The sequence below is a fragment of the Gopherus flavomarginatus genome, chromosome 18 (assembly GCF_025201925.1).
Source record: "Gopherus flavomarginatus isolate rGopFla2 chromosome 18, rGopFla2.mat.asm, whole genome shotgun sequence".
Classification (NCBI taxonomy): Eukaryota; Metazoa; Chordata; order Testudines; family Testudinidae; genus Gopherus; species Gopherus flavomarginatus.
The window spans coordinates 22,676,757-22,695,732 of NC_066634.1; the positions used below are offsets into that span (position 1 = coordinate 22,676,757).

At 59.8% G+C, this 18,976-nt stretch overlaps 2 protein-coding genes across 3 annotated transcripts in view; both read right to left on the reverse strand.

The window, feature by feature from the left end:
• PAK4 (p21 (RAC1) activated kinase 4) overlaps positions 1-1,942 on the reverse strand; it is a 115,697-nt gene extending 113,755 nt beyond the window's left edge. For both annotated transcript variants that reach the window (XM_050928459.1, XM_050928457.1), the window contains exon 1: positions 1,846-1,942. The gene's annotated coding sequence lies outside the window, so the exon portion shown is untranslated. The remainder of the gene's footprint in view (positions 1-1,845) is intronic.
• A 5,294-nt stretch (positions 1,943-7,236) lies between these two features.
• On the reverse strand, positions 7,237-18,943 carry ACP7 (acid phosphatase 7, tartrate resistant (putative)). The gene is made up of 14 exons (XM_050928565.1): positions 18,807-18,943; positions 16,590-16,855; positions 15,759-15,959; positions 14,829-15,011; positions 14,269-14,294; positions 13,520-13,617; positions 13,219-13,281; positions 12,390-12,504; positions 12,180-12,293; positions 11,881-11,938; positions 10,773-10,840; positions 10,586-10,657; positions 9,748-9,885; positions 7,237-8,259 (listed from the first exon to the last, which is right to left on the reverse strand). The coding sequence occupies exons 2-14, from the start codon at positions 16,699-16,701 to the stop codon at positions 8,194-8,196; spliced, it is 1,314 nt and encodes a 437-aa protein (XP_050784522.1). The 5' UTR covers positions 16,702-16,855; positions 18,807-18,943; the 3' UTR covers positions 7,237-8,193.
• Positions 18,944-18,976: the final 33 nt, after the last annotated feature.

Genomic DNA, 18,976 nt, shown 5'->3' on the forward strand with positions numbered 1-18,976 from the left:
TCACCCCTCCCCAGCCCCCAAACCCCACACTCCCCTCAGCTCCTCCTCTCTCACCCCTCCCCAGCCTCTAATCCCTCACACTCCCCTCAGCTCCTCCTCTCTCACCCCCTCCCCAGCCCCCAAACCCCCACACTCCCCTCAGCTCCCCCTCTCACCCCCTCCCCAGCCCCCAGACCCCCACACTCCCCTCAGCTCCTCCTCTCTCACCCCCTCCCCAGCCCCCAAACCCCCACACTCCCCTCAGCTCCTCCTCTCACCACCTCCCCAGCCCCCAAACCCCCACACTCCCCTCAGCTCCTCCTCTCTCACCCCCTCCCCAGCCCCCAAACCCCCACACTCCCCTCAGCTCCCCCCTCACCCCCTCCCCAGCCCCCAAACCCCCACACTCCCCTCAGCTCCCCCTCCTCTCACCCCCTCCTCAGCCTCTAATCCCTCACACTCCCCTCAGCTCCTCCTCTCTCACCCCCTCCCCAGCCCCCAAACCCCCACACTCCCCTCAGCTCCTCCTCTCTCACCCCTCCCCAGCCCCCAAACCCCACACTCCCCTCAGCTCCCCCTCCTCTCACCCCCTCCTCAGCCTCTAATCCCTCACACTCCCCTCAGCTCCTCCTCTCTCACCCCCTCCCCAGCCCCCAAACCCCCACACTCCCCTCAGCTCCCCCTCTCACCCCCTCCCCAGCCCCCAGACCCCCACACTCCCCTCAGCTCCTCCTCTCTCACCCCCTCCCCAGCCCCCAAACCCCCACACTCCCCTCAGCTCCTCCTCTCACCACCTCCCCAGCCCCCAAACCCCCACTCCCCTCAGCTCCCCCTCTCACCCCCTCCCCAGCCCCCAAACCCCCACACTCCCCTCAGCTCCTCCTCTCTCACCCCCTCCCCACCCCCCAAACCCCCACACTCCCCTCAGCTCCTCCTCCCTCACCCCCTCCCCAGCCCCCAGACCCCCACACTCCCTCAGCTCCTCCTCCCTCACCCCCTCCCCAGCCCCCAGACCCCCACACTCCCCTCAGCTCCTCCTCTCTCACCCCCTCCCCACCCCCCAAACCCCCACACTCCCCTCAGCTCCCCCCTCTCACCCCCTCCCCAGCCCCCAAACCCCCACACTCCCCTCAGCTCCCCCTCCTCTCACCCCCTCCCCAGCCCCCAAACCCCCACACTCCCCTCAGCTCCTCCTCTCTCACCCCCTCCCCAGCCCCCAAACCCCCACACTCCCCTCAGCTCCTCCTCTCTCACCCCCTCCCCAGCCCCCAAACCCCCACACTCCCCTCAGCTCCTCCTCTCTCACCCCTCCCCAGCCCCCAGACCCCCACACTCCCCTCAGCTCCTCCTCCCTCACCCCCTCCCCAGCCCCCAAACCCCACACTCCCCTCAGCTCCCCCTCCTCTCACCCCCTCCCCAGCCCCCAAACCCCCACACTCCCCTCAGCTCCTCCTCTCTCACCCCTCCCCAGCCCCCAAACCCCCACACTCCCCTCAGCTCCCCCCTCTCACACCCCCTCCCCAGCCCCCAAACCCCCACACTCCCCTCAGCTCCTCCTCTCACCCCCTCCCCAGCCCCCAAACCCCCACACTCCCCTCAGCTCCTCCTCTCTCCCCCCTCCCCAGCCCCCAAACCCCCACACTCCCCTCAGCTCCCCCCTCTCACCCCTCCCCAGCCCCCAAACCCCCACACTCCCCTCAGCTCCCCCCTCTCACCCCTCCCCAGCCCCCAAACCCCCACACTCCCCTCAGCTCCTCCTCTCTCACCCCCTCCCCAGCCCCCAAACCCCCACACTCCCCTCAGCTCCTCCTCTCACCCCTCCCCCACCTTTACCCCCCATCCCAACCCCCCAGCTCCCCCCCCCACCTGCTCTCTGGCGGGGGCGGGGGCTCGCGCGCTGTCTCCCCCCAGCTCCTGGTCACTCCGCCGCCGCAGCCACCATATTAGGAACCAGCCAACATCCGGGGACCCCCCCCTTCCTCTGCTCTGCCCCGTTCCCCCGGCAACAGGGACCGCCTCCTGAGCGGGAGCGGAGGAAACCCGCCCCTTCCTCCTATTATCCACCTCTGATTGGCCAGAACCGACGCCGCTCTGCGGGCACTGCCCACTCGGGGGAGGGGGAAGAGGGAGCTGGTGGCATTGTGCGTTCTGATTGGCTGGAGGAGAGGCTGATTGATGGGAGGATAAAAGGGGGCGTGGCTTCTCTTAAAGGGGACGTCGCCCCCATTCTGTGCAGTATGGGTTCAGCCCGGGAAGAAGGAATGGGCATGGAGGCGTGGGGGGTGGCGCCTATTGACCTTTCCCAGACTGCCACGGGGGGGGGCAGGGGTCATCTTGTGACAGCAGTACCACCATTTTGAGCATGTGATGTTGCCATGGCACCCTAATCATGTCCTCAGAGCAAGACAGGGTGTCATCATGTTGTGCTTTGAGGTCATCACCAAAAGGCATGATGTCATCCAGCCACAGGGGCTGTCACCACGGCGCGCGATGATTCTTTCGCTGAGGTCATTTGATCCCACCCGAACATCATCTTGGAAATGTGGCGGCGTGGCTTGACACGACCGCATCACCTGGAGTCCTGAAGTCACTTGGTCCGGCTGAAACGTGACACCATGCTGCAAGATGACATCATGAGACGAAGACCCGGCATCGCTCGGTCCCGTCATTGCACCATGATACGTCCTCATGAGGTGAGATACGAGACCCCGGGGTTGCAAACCCTTGTGGTGTTCTCGTAGTATTTGACCAGGAGTCCTGAATCCCAGTCACCACCCTCCTCCAGTCCATTCACAACACTCCTTCCCAGCGGCACACATAGAACCCAGGTGTCCTGCAGTCTAGAGGTTAGAGTCCGGATATGTGGCCTTGGTCAAGTAATTTCACCTGCCCGTGCCTCAGTTTCCCCTTCTGTGAGGATAATACCTACTTCCCAGGTGGGTCATGAGGCTGACTGGGCGCAGGGAAAGTCACGATCCAAAGGGCACTGCCACCTGGGCTGTATTTAGGACCAACACAGCCGGCACTGCCCCTGAGAACACAGCCATTCCCAGCAACTGTTCCTGCCAGCAATCAGCCCTAACCGACTTGCTATATTAAGCACTTTGACAGTGCAAGGCAAAGAATGAGCCACCCATATGGCAGCTAATAATAGTCATCGGCTTGTCACTGGAGTTAATTCAGTGCCAGCCTGGCACCCCTGACAAGCAACAGCCCCTGCTTAATCACAGAGCAGGTACTGTGCGGCCTGGGTCCTGGAGGGACTCTGTCTAGCAGAGAGAGAGAAGATGGGGCTGTCTGGGCATCCAGGCAACCTAGCACAACGGGGTCCTGGGTCACAACTGGGGCACCGAGAGGGTCCCATAATACAAATAAATAATCAAATTATATAGGTGCCTTATATCATAAATAAATGAGCTGCAAAATGGCTAGTGGTTGGGGGAGGGGGGCAAGCCAGGACTCCTGGGTTCTATGCCCAGCTCTGGGAGAGGTGTAGGCCCTAGCTATTAGAGCGGAGGGGGGACCGGGGATCCGAATTCCTGGGTTCTGTTCTCTCTAGGAGGGAGTGGGATCTGGTGGTTAGAAAGGGGCTTACAAGTCAGGATGATTAAAAGAATGAGGAGGGGGTGTTGCAAGGCCAGATACCTGGGTTCCATACCCATCTCCGCTGCTGACTTGTGGAAGATCAGTTCCCCTCTCTGTGCCCCAATGTCCCCATCTGCAAAATCAGAGTGGGGATTTTTGCGGGGGAGGGAGGGTGATAAATTAGACCCACCACTGGCAAGCGCTTTGAGATCACAGGATAAAAAGAGCTGGGTAAGTAACACTAGTTATTAAATATTATTATTATTGCGCACTAGTTATGCACTAGTCAGTGCATCTGAAGAAGGGGGCTTTTTACCTGATAAATCTGTTAGTCTTCAAGGTGCCACCGGACTCCTTGTTGTTTTTGTGGATACCGACTAACACGGATACCACCTGATACTAGTTATTATGGGGTTCATCCCCACACCCCCCCCCCATGCCCCACAGGACATATTGCACAGCTGTTTTTAGCAAGAAAACCCTACAGCAATAGATGGCTGATTAATAAAATCCCCAATGCCCCCTGCCTGGCCTGCATGCCTCTCTCCTAGGTGTGCGTGGGTCACTGCCAACTCTCTGCCAATCTTTGCGCCTTCGCTGGCAGCCAGATTTCAAAGTCCTGGGGCTTTTGCATATGAATTGTCTGGGCTCTGTAAGGTCGCTCTGAGATGCTCAGCAGCAGAGAAATTCCGCCTCCATGTGGAGAACCTAGCGCAGGGGTCGGCAACCTTTCAGAAGTGCTGTGCCGAGTCTTCATTGATTCACTCTGATTTAAGTTTCGTGTGCCACTCATACATTGTAACGTTTTTAGAAGGTCTCTTTCTATAAGTCTATAATATAGAACTAAACTATTGTTGTACGTAAAGTAAATAAGGGGTTTAAAATGTTTAAGAAGCTTCATTTAAAATTAAATTAAAATGCAGAGCCCCCCGGACCGGTGGCCAGGACCCGGGCAGTGTGAGTGCCACTGAAAACCAGCTCAGGTGCCGCCTTCACCGCTCGGGCCATAGGTGGCCAACCCCTGACCTAGCGATAGCTGGCGTTAGTGCTGGTGAAAGTGCCCTGGAGACTGGAGGTCCTGGGTTTAGCCTTAGGACGGGAGACAGCGGTAGCATCATCCAGCACATCTTAGCTGGTGATGGAGTCTGCCTCGCAGCCCGGCTAGGAACAGCACACGTCACTGGGGTCTGTACCGGGGTCACTGCATAAAGCCTGTGTTATGTAGATCAGTGGGGCCCCAAACTTTTTCATGCCCTTTTGGGTTCACCTGTTAACATAACCCCCCCATCCCAGTCCAATATCAAGCCCTGCTTCCCCCAATCCCCAAGAAGGAGTTGCCACCACAGCCCAGGGCAGGCAGGGCACAGGGACGGCGGCAGCAATGGCACAGGCTCCCCATCGCCACGCTGGAGTTTCCTGCCAGCTTGGGGGGGGGGCCGGTAGGGGCCTCATTTCAGCACCGCCAGGCCTTGGACACTGCTCCCAGCAGCAGGGACCAGCTCCTACCCTACTGGGAACAGAGGCTGGCTCGGAGCATGGAGCCACCCCTAGCCCAGGCTTCCGCCTCCTCCCAGCTGCTTCAGAGGAAGGTGCAAGAGACCTTTCCCCACCCAGTGGACAATTCTGGAGTCACCTGCAGCCAGGGGAAGTCCCCTCCTGACCCCGATCGATCGTTAGAGGGCTGCTCATGCCCTGAAGCATGAGGGTTTATAGCCCTGGCAAAACCTAACCAAAAGCTCTAGGAATACTTTCCTAATTCATCCTGTTCATCCGGGCCCCATACAGAACTGTGCTAACGAGCTCAAAGGACCCCATGGAAAGGCAGAATTGAAGTCCTGCTCTTGTACTCAGCTCTCTGGGGAAACCGGCGGCCTGAAGAGTTTCAGAGGCCTTAGCTAGGAAGGCGCCTCTCTTGTACTGCCTAAGCAGAAGCAGCAAAGAATCCTGTGGCAAAACTTCTGTTAGTCTACAAGGTGTCACAGGACTCTTTGCTGCTTTTACAGATCCAGACTAACACAGCTACCCCTCTGATACTTGCCTAAGCAGAGCGTTCGCTCCTCTTCCCATCTCTCTACCAGAGACGGGCAAACCAAGCCCTGGTGGTCTGCAGACCTTGCAGTAATGAATTTGCTTGTATTCTGCCCAGGTACATATACAGCCATGCAACCCTCCCATCTAATTTATTTGATGTTGGGGCCATTCTGTACTCAGCTGCCTCATTCAGAGATTATGAACCAGAAGGGGCCAGTCTAACCTCTTGCATAACCCAGGCTATCGGACTTCCTTGAATTAATTTCTGTTTGGACTAGAGCCTACCTAGGGATCTTTTTTTAAAGTGCAGCATTAATGAAGCTAACGCTGGCGAGCTGGGTTCTCAGTCGAGATGCCCACTCACCCTTTGAATCCCGCTAAACTCTTGGCCTCCAGGAGATCATGTGACAGTGAGTTCCACCGGCTAAGGGGTGAAAAAGGCATACGCGCTGAGGTTTTCTTTTCCCAGGGGGTGCTGCACCCCTGCTCTGTCCTGAGGCCCTGCCCCCACTCTATCCCTCCCTCGAGGCCCCACCCTCAGCCTGCCTCTTCCTACCCCTGTTCCGCCCCCTCCCCGAGACGCCCACCCACTTGCGGCTCTCTGCCCTCCCCCAAGCCCCTCTCCCAGCTAATCAGCGGTGCCGCCAAACAGCTGTGACCGGTGGGGGCTCAGCACCCACTATTTTTTCCCCCATTTTTACCATGTTCCGCCTTATTCATCTCCAAGGTGAGAAGTCCCACTCTTTCAGTCTCTCTTAATAGGAGCCAGTAGCTTAAAACGGTTAATGCGGACTAGTGACTTTTACACCGTTATCAAAGCCAAGACAGGAAACTGAGCTCCTTCATCCTCCGGGTTCTGAGCTGCCTTAGCACGGAGGAGCCCCAGTCACAGAGCCCATCGCGCTAGGCGCTGTACGACGCAGAACAAAAAGATGGTCCCTGCTCCAAAACGGCTGACAAGCCCCGTACAGGAGAAGAGGTGGGAGGCAGGGAGACAGTCTTGGTCAGTGAGGCGGACAGTACCTCATGGCCGCCAATGTAAGTGTGGGGAAAGAACGAACTCTCCCCACGGCTCTCCACAAAGGGCAGCAGAAATCTGGCCTAGCATTGGCCCTTCCCCGACTGTGGCGATGATCTAGGAGGAACCTGGAAGCCAGCAGGCTCTCTCACCCGCCCACGGAGGAGAAATGCTACAGCAGCGTCTATCTCACGCCCTTGGCACAGGGCACTGTGTATCCGTAATCGGATAGGCAAAATACCCAAGTTAAGTAGCTCCTCTGCTCTTGGGCGATAGCTCCTAGAGACACTTCCTCCCCCTACACACACACACCTCACAGCCAGAGACTCCTGGAAATTCTCCCTGCGCCAGCCACCTATCTGGGAGACACCATAAAACCGGACTGCCTGCCTGCCTGCCATGAGCCCTTGCTGGCCAGGTGCTCCTCAGGCCATCACCTGATCTCTACCCCCCCAGGCTTCAGCAGCTGATCAGTCCATCTCCCCTTAAAGGGTCCGGTGACACAGCTGAAGTCTCCTCTCTGTGATTCAAGGATTTGGAGGGGGCGCCTCCTGATTTACACCGGAGAAGCATCTGGCCCTAAAACAGTCAAGGCACCAAGGCAAAGCAAGCGGCATCTGAAGGAGACGGGCATCGCACACTTTTTGAGCTTGATTTTGTTGCGTTAATTTCCAGAGCATCAGTACAAAAGACCCAGCGTGTGGCTTGAAGCCTTAAGGATCATAGAAGGAACCTCAGAGATGTACCATGGGCCACACTTGATGGCGAAAGGCAAATCTAGCCCATCGCTTGCCGCCTTGCAGCTCCTAGTGGGCTTATTGCATTACAGGAACCAGCAGCAGGGGAAAAGGCCTGGTACCGAGCGTCAGCTCATGGAGGAAGGAACAAATAAGGAGAGAAAAGCATCAGATCCCGGCACCCCTTCCCCCCAACACAGTCTGAGGGCTAGAAAGATTCAAGAGGCCGAGATGCCTCAGGCAAAATCTGGAGAACATTTTAACTCTATGGGGGTTTTTTGTAAGAGGCAGAATGAGCCAGTGGACTGAACAAAGGACTGGGAGTCAGGACTCCTGGTGTCTGTTCCTGCCTCTTGGCAGAGAGTGGGGTGTAATGGTTAGAGCACGGGACTGGGCATCAAGACTCCTGGGTTCTATTCCTGACTCTGAGAGGGTAATGGTGTCTAGTGATTAGGGCAGGGAAGACTGGAAAGCAAGACCCCTACATCTATGATTTTGGTCACGGTTCTTCCTTTCTCTGTGCCTCAGTTTCCCCTGCCAAAAACTGGGAATACACAGACACAACCCCACTCGTATAAAGTGCTCTGAGACCTAATACACCCAGTTGCAGCAAAGTGCTTTTTCACCATCATAAAGACCCAGCAGCAGGTTTTCCCCAGCTGCAGGGGCAGGCGTGTCCTTCCAGTGCCATACATCAGGGACTGCAAGAACAGCCTTTGGATTTGATCAGATTCGTTTGTAGACCCGCAGGGAGCTCTGCCTCCAGCCAGATAACGAGGATTTCAGGGTGTCCTGGGGACGCAGTCCCTCTGCTCAACTCAGGGCTGGGTGCCTGCTGCCAGGCTAATGCCAAGCTTTGGGGCCGTGCAACTCCTTGATGAGCCAGATCCCATCCACGACTTTCCCGTCCTGAAAGACAAAACCAGGACTCGGGTTCAAGGGTGGCTCCAGGGGACGTTTCCCCACTGCTCACAACCCAGATAACCTTCATGGTGAGCCTCAGAACCCAGGGCGGGTCTATGGCAACGTGTTGGGAATGGGGACGGGAGGGATGGATTGGGACCACAAAGGGGCAAAGTGGGATTGCAGTATATCGCTAGGGGCATGAAGATGTGCCTCATCTCCCCAGATCTCTAGAGCTATTTCCCCTCCCACATTCTGGATTCCCCCAAACCCTTGCCCCACACGCCCCCCTTGATCTGAAGCACCGATTAAGGATTCATATGAAGTTGATGATCACATTTCTAACGAAGGAAACATCCACGTATAGCAAACCGCAGCTACCCGGATTTGGGTTTACTCCTAATGCTGGGAGGGGAGTGGGGTCTAGCAATTAGAGCAGGGAAGGCTGGAAATCAAGACCCTGAGGTTCTGAACTCAAGGTGAGGCTGCTTTAGAGAGAGGTGGGGAGAACTCTGGGAGGTTTCAGTCCAGATTCCATGGCTCAGGCCCGTTTCCAGTGTGAACCCACCAAAGGAGAAGGACCAGAACAGCAGGGATCTGCCCGGCTTCCAACCACACGGAAGCCAGATTCCCAACAGCCTTCGGCAGTGCCGGCACCTACTCCCAGCTCTCCTCCCCGCTCTACTCACTAGACCTCATTCCCCTCCCTGCTTTCCCCCTCTATCCGCTTGGAGCTGGACAGGCTCAATTGCTTCCCGTGCCTTTCTCCAGAGCCGCCCAGCTCCAGACTTTTCCCACCCTGGGCTGGAGGAGAGTTCAGGACTGCTTTACCCCCAGGGTTTCCCTCCTTTGCTGCTGCCTCCTGGTGACACCCCATGGGTGCCAGCTAAGATTCAGGGAGAGGTTGCTATGGTGGGAGCTGTCCAGGTGATGACACTGGGCAAGGTGTATGCAGACAGCTGGGTGCAACTGGGAGCAATCGGGGTGGGGGGGGACAGTGAGTAGAGCTGGGGGATGGGAGGCTTGGGGAGTCCGGACTCATGGGTCCTCTCCCCAGTTGTGGGAGGGAAGTGATGTCTAATGGTTAGAGCAGAGGGGTGCTGGGTTATATCTTTGGTTCTGGAAGGGGAGTGGTGTCTAGTGGTTAGAGTGGGGGGGGGCCTGGGAGACAGGATGCCTGGCTTTGGAAGGGAAGTGGGCTCCAGTGGTTAGAGCAGGGGTGGCTGGGAGTCAGGATGCCTGGGTTCTATCCCTGGCTCTGGAAAGGGAGTGGGGTCTGGTGGTTAGAGCAGGAAAGGCTGAGAGTCAGAACGCCTGGGTTCTGTCCTTGGTTCTAGAGAGGGAGTGGGGTCTAGTGGTTAATGTTCAGTGCCCCGATACCCCTGCAGTGGCTCCACTGCACAGTCCAATGCACACTGAGCCTGCCTAGGCAGGGATTGAACCAGGAAGGGCAAGGTGGGCGTTGGGGGGGTCCATCCGCCTGCCGTGCCAGACCTGGTCATCGGACACTTGCTCCAGCCAGATGTGGCTGCGGTTGACGATTTGTAGGCGCGTGTAGCCGTAGTCCTCGATGCGCAGGGCGCTCCACTCCCGTGGGTTGGGGACAAACGGGTCCAGCCTCTCCTTACAGCCCTGTGTGGGGAGGGGGGCAGAACCCACTGCATGACCGTGGTAGGGGGGTGGGACTTCTTCTTAGCTTCCTTCCCAGCTAAACTCCTCAGCCCCACCTTCACTGCATATCAATCCCTCCACCCCCTACCCCTTTCAAGGCAGGGCGGCCTAGCAAATGGAGCATTGGATGGACAGCCCGGTGCCGTTGAGCAAATCACTGCCCTGCCTGTGCCTCAGTTTCCCTCTTCTCAGCCTGCTCCCAGCTTCACGTCTCCTCCCCCGATCCCTCCATCTTCTCATGGAGCCTCTTACACTCACTGCCCCCCCCCCACTCCTCCATCCATCCCCTGGGCAGCTGGGGCCCAATCCTGCCCCACCCCCATGCAGCAGGACTGTCCTAGGACAGGATCAGGCCCAGCTCCACTCCTCGTACTCTTGCCCTTAAACTAACCCCCCCAACAGGCCTCTAAATTAGGCCCCATCCTGGAAGCGCCCGCACTGAGTTTCAGTGGGATCCGAGGGCACTCAGCACCACTCGGGAGGTATCTGGAGCTTAACAGGGTCAGGCCCTTAAACCGCAGGCAGAGACACCCGGCCCCACGGCCGTCAGCGGTAGGCATCACCATTAACTTGCAAGGCAAGCGGAGGCAGGCCCCTGGTGGCTGGCATCAGCCCGCGGTGCTGGGCGCGCTGCCAGGCGTGGGCCCCAGCTGACACTTACGGCCGATCCGGTGATGACATGGACGGGCGCCCGGGGGTTGGTGTAGGGCGATTTGGCGCTGCCGTTGTAGACCTGCAGCGGGGGGAGGCAGACGGAGTCGTTTCAGACTCAGATCTCGGACTCAATCCCCCAACCAGGCCGGACAGCGACCCTGGAGAGACCCTCAACACCCCCGCTCAGGAGTCACCTGGTAGTTGTAGACAGGCCACAGCCTCTCGTAGGAGTGTTCGTGGGCCCACAGCTCTAGGTCGACACCTGGTGAAGAGAGGACCGCACCAGCTCAGGACTCTGGCCACTAGATCTTAGACTCATGGCCGGACTGGGGGCCGAGGCGTGCTCTGCCCTGGGGCCCTGTCCCCGGGCGAGCCGGCCCTTTAAGAGATTGGGTGTGACCCGAGTGAATCGCAGGGGAGCCCAGGCAGGAGACGGGCAAAGAAACACTCATTGCCCCAACATGCTGCCATCAGAATCTGTGTCTCTACAAGGACACGTGGCAGGGATCATATACCAACCGGGGACCCGCCGGGGCCTTCATATTAGGCCGTACTGTGCGTACGGGCAGTGCAGAAAGAATGAGCGAGGTGGGCCGGGAACAGGCGTGAAAAGGAGTTAGCCAAGCCGGTACCTAAACCCAGCCGGCCCTAGAGAAAGTAACACTGAGCCATCCGCTTTCCTGGCCCTGCGGGGTAAACTGAGCCAGGCCAGACCTCGGAGGGCAATGAAAAATATAACCAAAGCCATCAAGCTAAACGAGCAGGTGGGGAGGGGGGCAGGCTGCTTAACCAGCCCGGTGGGGTACGGAGCCTGCGCCCCCAGGAATCCTTCGCGGCGCTGGAAGCAGAGACACTGGGAGATCAAAGCAGAAAAGTCCTTTGGGGCGTCCATCACCCAGGGCCAGAGCTGAGAAAGGTGCGGGGGGGCCGAAGTCCCTGGGCCATGGACTCTGTCGCTGACGTCCAGGAGCGTCCAGGGAGAGGGACTGGGCCCAGCAGGGGAGACTCGGGGCCGTTGGGGTCTCCCTGCATCAGTACCCAGGCTGGCTCATCCCCACGGCTGCTGGGGGCAGGGCTCGGCCAGGGCTGTCTGACACAGAGGCACCCAGGGGGTGACAGAAGCCCGTCCTGGTTGGCGTGAGCCCCCAAAGCACCTCGGTGCCACCCCCCTTCCTCCTGTCAATCCGGGGCTCCAGCTGACAGCCCCAGCATACGTCCTGCAGCGGGGAGTGTCCCATGTTCCCCACGAGTGGATGGCGCCGGAGGGGGCTGGAGGGATGGGGAGTGAGGGGCAGCGGGTACCGTATTTATAGAACAGGTCCTCCAGGCCATACTTATGTTGGGGGAGCCCTCGGCGAATCTGAGGGGAAAGACAGCGGGGGGGGAGGGAATCAGCAGCTGGAAGGGGCCCTGGCGGGTTGCCCCACACTCTCTGCTAAGGCCCTCCAGCGAGGTCCCCCCCCACCATGTAGAGCGGCCTCCCTGGATCAGTCTGCTGGTCCCCACTGGACTCCCCGCATGCCTCTCCCTCCCCGCTGGGTGCAAGAGCATCCTCCTCTCTCCTCTGCAGTGCCTCCACCCCCCCCCACACACACACTCACGATGCTCTCATGCCTCGTGCAGTCGTCGAGGTCATTGTTGGAGCAGTACATGGGCCGGTGCCCCATGGTGATGATCCACGGGTGCCGCCGGCGCCGATCCGGCCGTGTGGCCTCCTGCCGCCAACGGGGAGAGAGAGAGAGTCTGTGAGCGAGACAGTCTGGGCGGGTGGGCAGCGAGGCAGGCTAGGGGTTGTGGGGGGGTGTATTTACCTGTAGGTCTCTCTCTAGCCATTGGTACTGCTCCTGGACGAGGTGGCAGCCATAGATCAGGTAGAAATACACCTCGGTGGAGAAGGAGATGATGTGGGCAGGGCCGATGTCCCAGCTGGGGGACAGAGAAGCAGAATCATACGGTGACGAGGGAGGGCAAAGGACGAGCCCTGTGCTATGCTGGGGGAAACTGAGGCACGCGATGGGGGACATAGCATGCCCCTTAAAACATACAGTGAGTGAATAGCAGCAACAGAACCCAGGAGGCCTGGCTCCCAATCCTCCCTGCTCCCATCTCAGGGCTGGGGATAGAACCCAGGAGTCCTGGCTCCCCCCCACTCACACACACATACACACTTTAACCATCAGACTCCACTGTCCTCCCAGGGCTGAGGATAATACTCAGGAGTCCAGCCTCCCTGCTCTAACCACTAGACTCCACTCCTCTCCCCTCCCAGAGCTGGGATAGAACCCAGGCGTCCTGGCTCCCAGCCCCCCCCACTCTAACCACTAGACCCCACTCCCCTCCCAGAGCTGGGATAGAACCCAGGAGTCCTGCCTCCCAGCTCTAACCACTAGACATCACTCCCCTCCCAGGGCTGGGGATAGAACTCAGGCGTCCTGGCTCCCAACCACCACCCCCAGCTCTAAGCACTAGACCCCACTCCCCTCCCAGAGCTGGGATAGTACCCAGGCGCCCTCCAACCACCCCCCGCACCCTCTAACCAAGTATGGCCAGGCCCAGAGAGTCTTATCCACCTGCTCCTCTGGCAGGGTTGGGCACCTGGGGCTGGAACGCTGCCCCCTGGGGGCGAGGCGGGGTGCTCACCTGTACCACAGGCCCTCCGTGTTACCAGGCATGCTGAATCGGGCACGGTAGTTGGAGAAGTTGCTGGGGGAGAGAAGAACAATTGGGGGGGTCGGGGGGGGGGATTTAACCCTCCCAATTCCCAGCCTGACATCTCAAGCATCCCTAATGCACCCCTCACCCTGGCCTCTAGGCTGCCGCTCCTAGTCCCTCCCCTGGCAGCAGATGGAGACACCTCCAGCTCCGCCACTTCTTCGCCTGCCCCAGCTGTCACGCCCATAGGCACCCTGTGCGAGATCCGCCCCTCTCCCCCCGCACTCACTATTTCTCCTCGTGGTTCCCTGGGCACGTCATATACGGCACCGACGCAGCGACGGGCTCGATCTTGCGCATGAAGGCGTCTCCAACCATGGCGTTACACTACACCTCAGAGACAGTCGCATCAGCCGAGGCGCCCGGGAACACGGCGCCCTCGGAGCACATTTACACGCCTGGGGCCTGTGCGTACCCCGGGGGGCTGTCGGGCCACGTGCATGGAAGTGGGTGAGCAGATCCGTGCGCCAGGGCACGGATTGGGGGTGGAGTGGACGGGGGCCAACCCACCTGCCATTGTTGCTTCAATTCCTATCGCAGGCTACACCCTCCCTAGCACATCCCAAAGCAGCTCCAATCTCCCATGGGCCTGGGCTCATAATACCAGCCTCCGTGTGCGGGTATCAAACCCGCCCCCGCCACGTGCCAGCCTCTGCCAGCTGGGTTAGCTCCAGGGCTGGAGCAGGTTTGACCTCACTGAGTTCATGAGGCCGGCAGGGGAGAGATACCCGCACAGGCCGGGTGGGGACGCACACAGGTGGACGTGCATGCATGGGGGTCCAAGCATCTCTGCTAGAAACCCTTAGAGCTGAGCACACAGCCCCTTCTCCCAGGGGATCCCTCCCAGCATTGGCCCTAGATCGCCACTGCAGAGATGCCAGCAAGTAGAGACAGCCCCCCGAACATAGAGAGGAGCAGGATGGGGCGCAGCCGGAGGAGAAGGGAAGGCGCAGGAGACAGCGTGGATACAGAATTTACCTGGTCCATGTCATAGGCAAAATCCCCTGGGAAAGACAAGAGGATCACCATGAATCGGCTGCTCTGCCCTGGGGGTAGGGGGCGGCCTGGGGGGGGATTTTACCCAGATTGGGGTTTACCCCCCAGTTTTAAGACGACGGTGCTGGCTTGATGCCCTCTGAATCCTGCCCTAATCTCTGGAGAGGAGGGGGCACTCTCTGGGGCGGAGAGGTGAGTCCAGTCCTTGGCTGAGATCCCCAATGAGGGGGCAGTTAGAGCCCCTGGCATCCTAGGAGCTGGATACAGACCCAGCGAGTTCGTTCCAGGGGGCACCAATGGGGTCGTGAGGTGGGGATGACTGTCCGTCATTCCCTGACATGGTGGGATCGGAGCTGGCGCCTCCGAGAGGAAAAAGGCCCCGTGTCCCATCCCCTGCCCCCTGAGCCAGCCAGTCCCTGCCCTGGAGCCAGATCACCAGAGCCCCTAGAGGGAAAAGGCCCCATGTCCCATTCCCCACCCCGAGCCCATCCCTTCTCCAGCCCCGATCCCAGGACCTGGGGGTTGCGTGGCGTGACACCGACCTACGTGCAGGATCACGTCGTACATGCGCTGCTGCGTGTCGTGCCAGAGCCTGGGCAGGGACTGGGGGTTGATGTTCCCCATGTCGCCGAAGACAGCGAGGCGCGGGCTCCAGTCGGTGCCATTCTGCAGAGCCCGGAAGCTGTAGGGCCGGCTCCAGCCCAGCGGGCTCCCGCAGCGATAAGCTACAGGGGAAAAGCAGGGAGAGACTCAGACGCCTGTAGGGTGAGCAGACAGCAAGTGTGAAAAATCACGACGGGGCTGGGGGGGAGTAATAGGAGCCTATATAAGAAAAAGACCCAAAAATCGAGACTGTCCCTATAAAATCAGGACATCGAGTCACTGTAGACACCTGCCGTGTGTGTCTGTGTGTGTTTGCGCGCGCGCCCCTGCTGGATGTGTGTGTGTGTTTGCCCTCGCCCCCTGCTGGATGTGTGTGTGTGTGTGTGCGCGCGACCCTGCTGGAGGAGATGAGCCCTGCTCTGTGTGTGTTCACACGTGATTGCACAGAGAGCTGAGTTTGCACGGCCAGGGGCTGTGTGCACGTGGATCTGACTGGCTGGAGGCTGGAAGGGGCGTGTGTGGGGGTGTGTGAGACAGAGAGATTGGGGAGTGTACATGGCTGGGTGCTCGGGGTGGGGGTGTATTTGGGCCCAACGCAGATTTGGACCTGGTGATGGTGGATATTGCTGGTGACACTGGGCTTGTGTGTGCACGTGGCTGGGCATGTCCATGTGTCAGGGCACATGTGAGTGTGACAAGGCGTCAGGGAGCGTGGCAGGGTGTCTGGGTGCTCCCCCACCATCAGTGCATGTCCCCAGGTCTCCCCTTCCCATGTGCTGCCCGTTCGCTAGCCCTGCCCCCTGTCTCTGTCCCTCAGTTTGGTGGCTCGGTGCGGACAAAGTCTGCAGTGCGCCAGGCCCCCCGCTCACCGTAGCGCTGCCCAGGGGCCAGGTCCTGCAGGGTGACCCGGTGGATGAACATGCTGCGGCGCAACCACCCGCCGTCCACGAACCGGCTGGCATGGCCCTTGGCGGAGGAGGTAAAGGCCCTGCTCGGCTCGGGGCCAAACTCCACGATGGAGCCGGCTGGATCGAAGGTCGTCCAGGTGACGGTCATGGCGGTGGGGTCGCCTGCCAGGATTAAAACAGCCCGGTGAGCACTCAGAGCCCGAGTCCTCCCTGGGACACCGGCCCGCTCCCCCCACCAGTTCTGTCTAGGTGCTACGAGGGCCAATTCCACACAGAGCTGGTTCCATCCACTCCTACCCCGCCCCAGCACCACCCTCTGCCTCCGACCTGCCGGATGGGCCTATGGCCAGGCCTGGAACCAGCCCTTGGTTTCCAAGGAGCTGGATCTGCCCGGGAAACTGATTCAACCTTCCCCCATCTCACCAACACCCTGGAACTGAGGCAGAGAAGTGTTTGCAGGGGGCTGGGAAACTGAGGCACAGAGAGGGGTAGGGACTCACTTGAAGCCAGACAAAAGGGTCATTCCCTGAGCTGGGAAAGACCCCAGGAGTCCTGGCTCCCAGCCCTCCTCTGCTCTAACCACTCAACCCCACTCCCTTCCCAGAACTGGTTTAGAACCCAGGAATCCCGGCTCCCAGCCCCCCTGCTCTAACCACTAGACCCCACTCCCCTCCCAAAGCTAGGGACCCCAGGCCCAATGATATAAACATTAATAACCCTGTGGAGCTGGGCTCTCAGCCTCTCCCCACCCCGAGGTCCCCCAGCCAGGAGATGGGGCTCCAACAGACTCACCTGGGTAGGAGAGATGCACTTGCTCGGGTTGGGTGCGTTTCGTGCCCTGGCACTGCAGCCAGGGGAGCACCAGGCAGAGCAGACAGAGCCAGCCGTGCGGCTCCATCCTCATCCTGCTCTTCCTGGCTGTGTGGGAGAGGGACGGGGAAACGAAAGCTGTGGGGCGCTGGCCTGTGAGCAGGTCAGATCCTCCCGTTGTCCTGAGTCAGCGCCAAGCGGCTCTAATTTCCACAGCCTGATACGTGAGCGGTGAGGCCAGGCAGCTCCTGGGGGGCAAATTCCCAGAGTTATGGAGGGCTGGATCTTGGGGGCCCGGCTGGAGGGCTAGGAACAGGGGTAAGGGGGAACTGGGTCTGGGGGTCTCCTAGTGGGGAAGCTAAGAGGAGGTCCCGGGGGAGCCAGCTCTGGGGCTCCCTGATGGGGTATAGGAGGAACAAACACATCCCTTATGGTGGATCCCTGTAGAGACAGCCAACACACCCCACCCCAGAGGCAGCTGCATCTCAGCACCAGGTGAGGGATGCCTGGAAAAACAGCCCCCGTGCCCTCACAAAGGGGGGCTGAGGGAATACAGTCTCTTGGAGAGGGGATGGGGGTCCCTGTGCCCAGGACCATGGGACAGCAACCAAAATTCCCCCTCCCACCTCAAGCCCCAGGCCAACACCGGCTGCCCCTCCTCTGCCAGTTGCTCCTAGCTGTGCCCCTCCACACCACGCTGACCTACCAAGACGGGCAGCCCAGAGTCCTGCTCCTGGGTGAACCCGAGAGCAGAGGCAGAAAAACAGGCACACCCTGTTGCCCAAGTTGCCACTCACACCAGCCGTCCCGCCCCCCAACTCTACCCAGAACCCCAATTAGTTAGGGGCTCGGGCGGTGCCAGATGGACAACCTTGCAAACGGACGACCTGGGCAACCACAGAGAGAGTCGTGCCGGGGAGATACCACCCATACTGCCCACTTGCCCTGGCATTAAAGCCCCAGCTCCCTTAGCCATGGGGTGATGGGAGAATCTAGTGAGGCCCAAGAAATCAGTCATTGGAGAAGCACTGAGGGATGGATCCACCTCAAGGATTCCACACAGGAGGGGATGGGTGCAGTCAGGCAGAGATGTAAGCTTGACCTGACCGGCTGGGTTAGCCAGAGGCCGGTGTTGCAACATTACAGCAGGTCATGAGATGGGGGGGAAAATGGGGAAGGAAGATCTAGTGCTTCTTAGGTCAGGGCGCTGTGTTAGAGCATGGGGGAAAATAAGGCAGGACTCCTGGGTTCTCTCCCCAGCTCTGGAAGGGGAGTGGGATCTAGTGGTTAGAGTGGGAGGAGTGGGCTGGGAATCAGGACTGCCGGGTTCCATCTCTAGCTTTGGGAGCTTTCTACCCCACTGTGTCATTCCCATGCAGGGCAGCAGCTGGACCACAGACGCCTCGGGGCAGGGCCCAGCTCCAGGCCTGTGCTCTGCAATTTGCTGGGCACCAGTTTCGGTGCTGACATGGTCAGTCCTTCTCTGGCTGCTATCAGCCACCCACCCCGCCCCGAGGGAGGTGGTTCAGTTTCATTGACCCCGTTTGTGCAGGTGGGGAAACTGAGGCACAGCACGTAGGAAGGGACTTGCCCAAAGTCACGTGGGGAGTCTGTGAGACACCAGGAAATAGAACCCAGCCCTCGGAGATCAATAACACTGACCTACTTTAATCACTAGAACCCCACTCCCCTCCCTTCCCCGAGCTGGGGAGAGAACCCAGGAGTCCTGGCTCCCATGCCCCCCGGCTCTAATCACTAGACCCCCACTCCCCTCCCAGAGCTAGGGAAAGGACTCAGGAGTCCTGGTTCCCAGCCCCCTGCTCTAACCACTAGACCCCACTTGACCCCACTCCCCTCCCAGAGCTGGAATAGAACCCAGGAGTCCTGGCTCCCAACCCCCCTTGCTCTAACCACTAGACCCACTCCCCTCCCAGAGCTGGGGAAAGAACCCAGGAGTCCTGACTCCCAGCGCCCCCTGCTCTAACCACTAGATCCCACTACCCTCCCAGAGCTGGGGAAAGAACCCAGGAGTCCTGGCTCCCAGTCCCCCTGCTCTAAGCACTAGACGCACTCCCCTCCCAGAGCTGGGGAAAGAACCCAGGAGTCCTGGCTCCTGGCTCCCAGCCCCCCGCGCTCTAACCACTCGCTCACACACCCCTGCCTGGCCAGGGGTCTCCCTAGCCCCGCACTCGCATTTACCTCGCTCCGCAGCCCCCCGCGCGGCCAAGGCTCCCCCGCTGCCCTCCAAGAGCTGAGCCCGGCCAGCTCGATACACGCACCGGGCTCCCTCCGCAGCCCAACCAGCCGGTGCTGCGGGACAGAGGCGGAAGGACGTCAGGTCGCAGGAAGCACCGAGCGGGTGGCAGCCG

Bases quoted from the DNA above. Each gene is read 5' to 3' on its own strand.
- ACP7 (XM_050928565.1), bottom strand. From the start codon at position 16,701: ATGAGGATGGAGCCGCACGGCTGGCTCTGTCTGCTCTGCCTGGTGCTC. The intron at 13,282-13,519 runs GTGAGTGCGGGG...TCTCTCCCCCAG, and splicing joins GGGAACCACGAGGAGAAATA to CAACTTCTCCAACTACCGTG. The intron at 10,841-11,880 runs GTACCCGCTGCC...TCTCTTCACCAG, and splicing joins GGACCTGTTCTATAAATACG to GTGTCGACCTAGAGCTGTGG.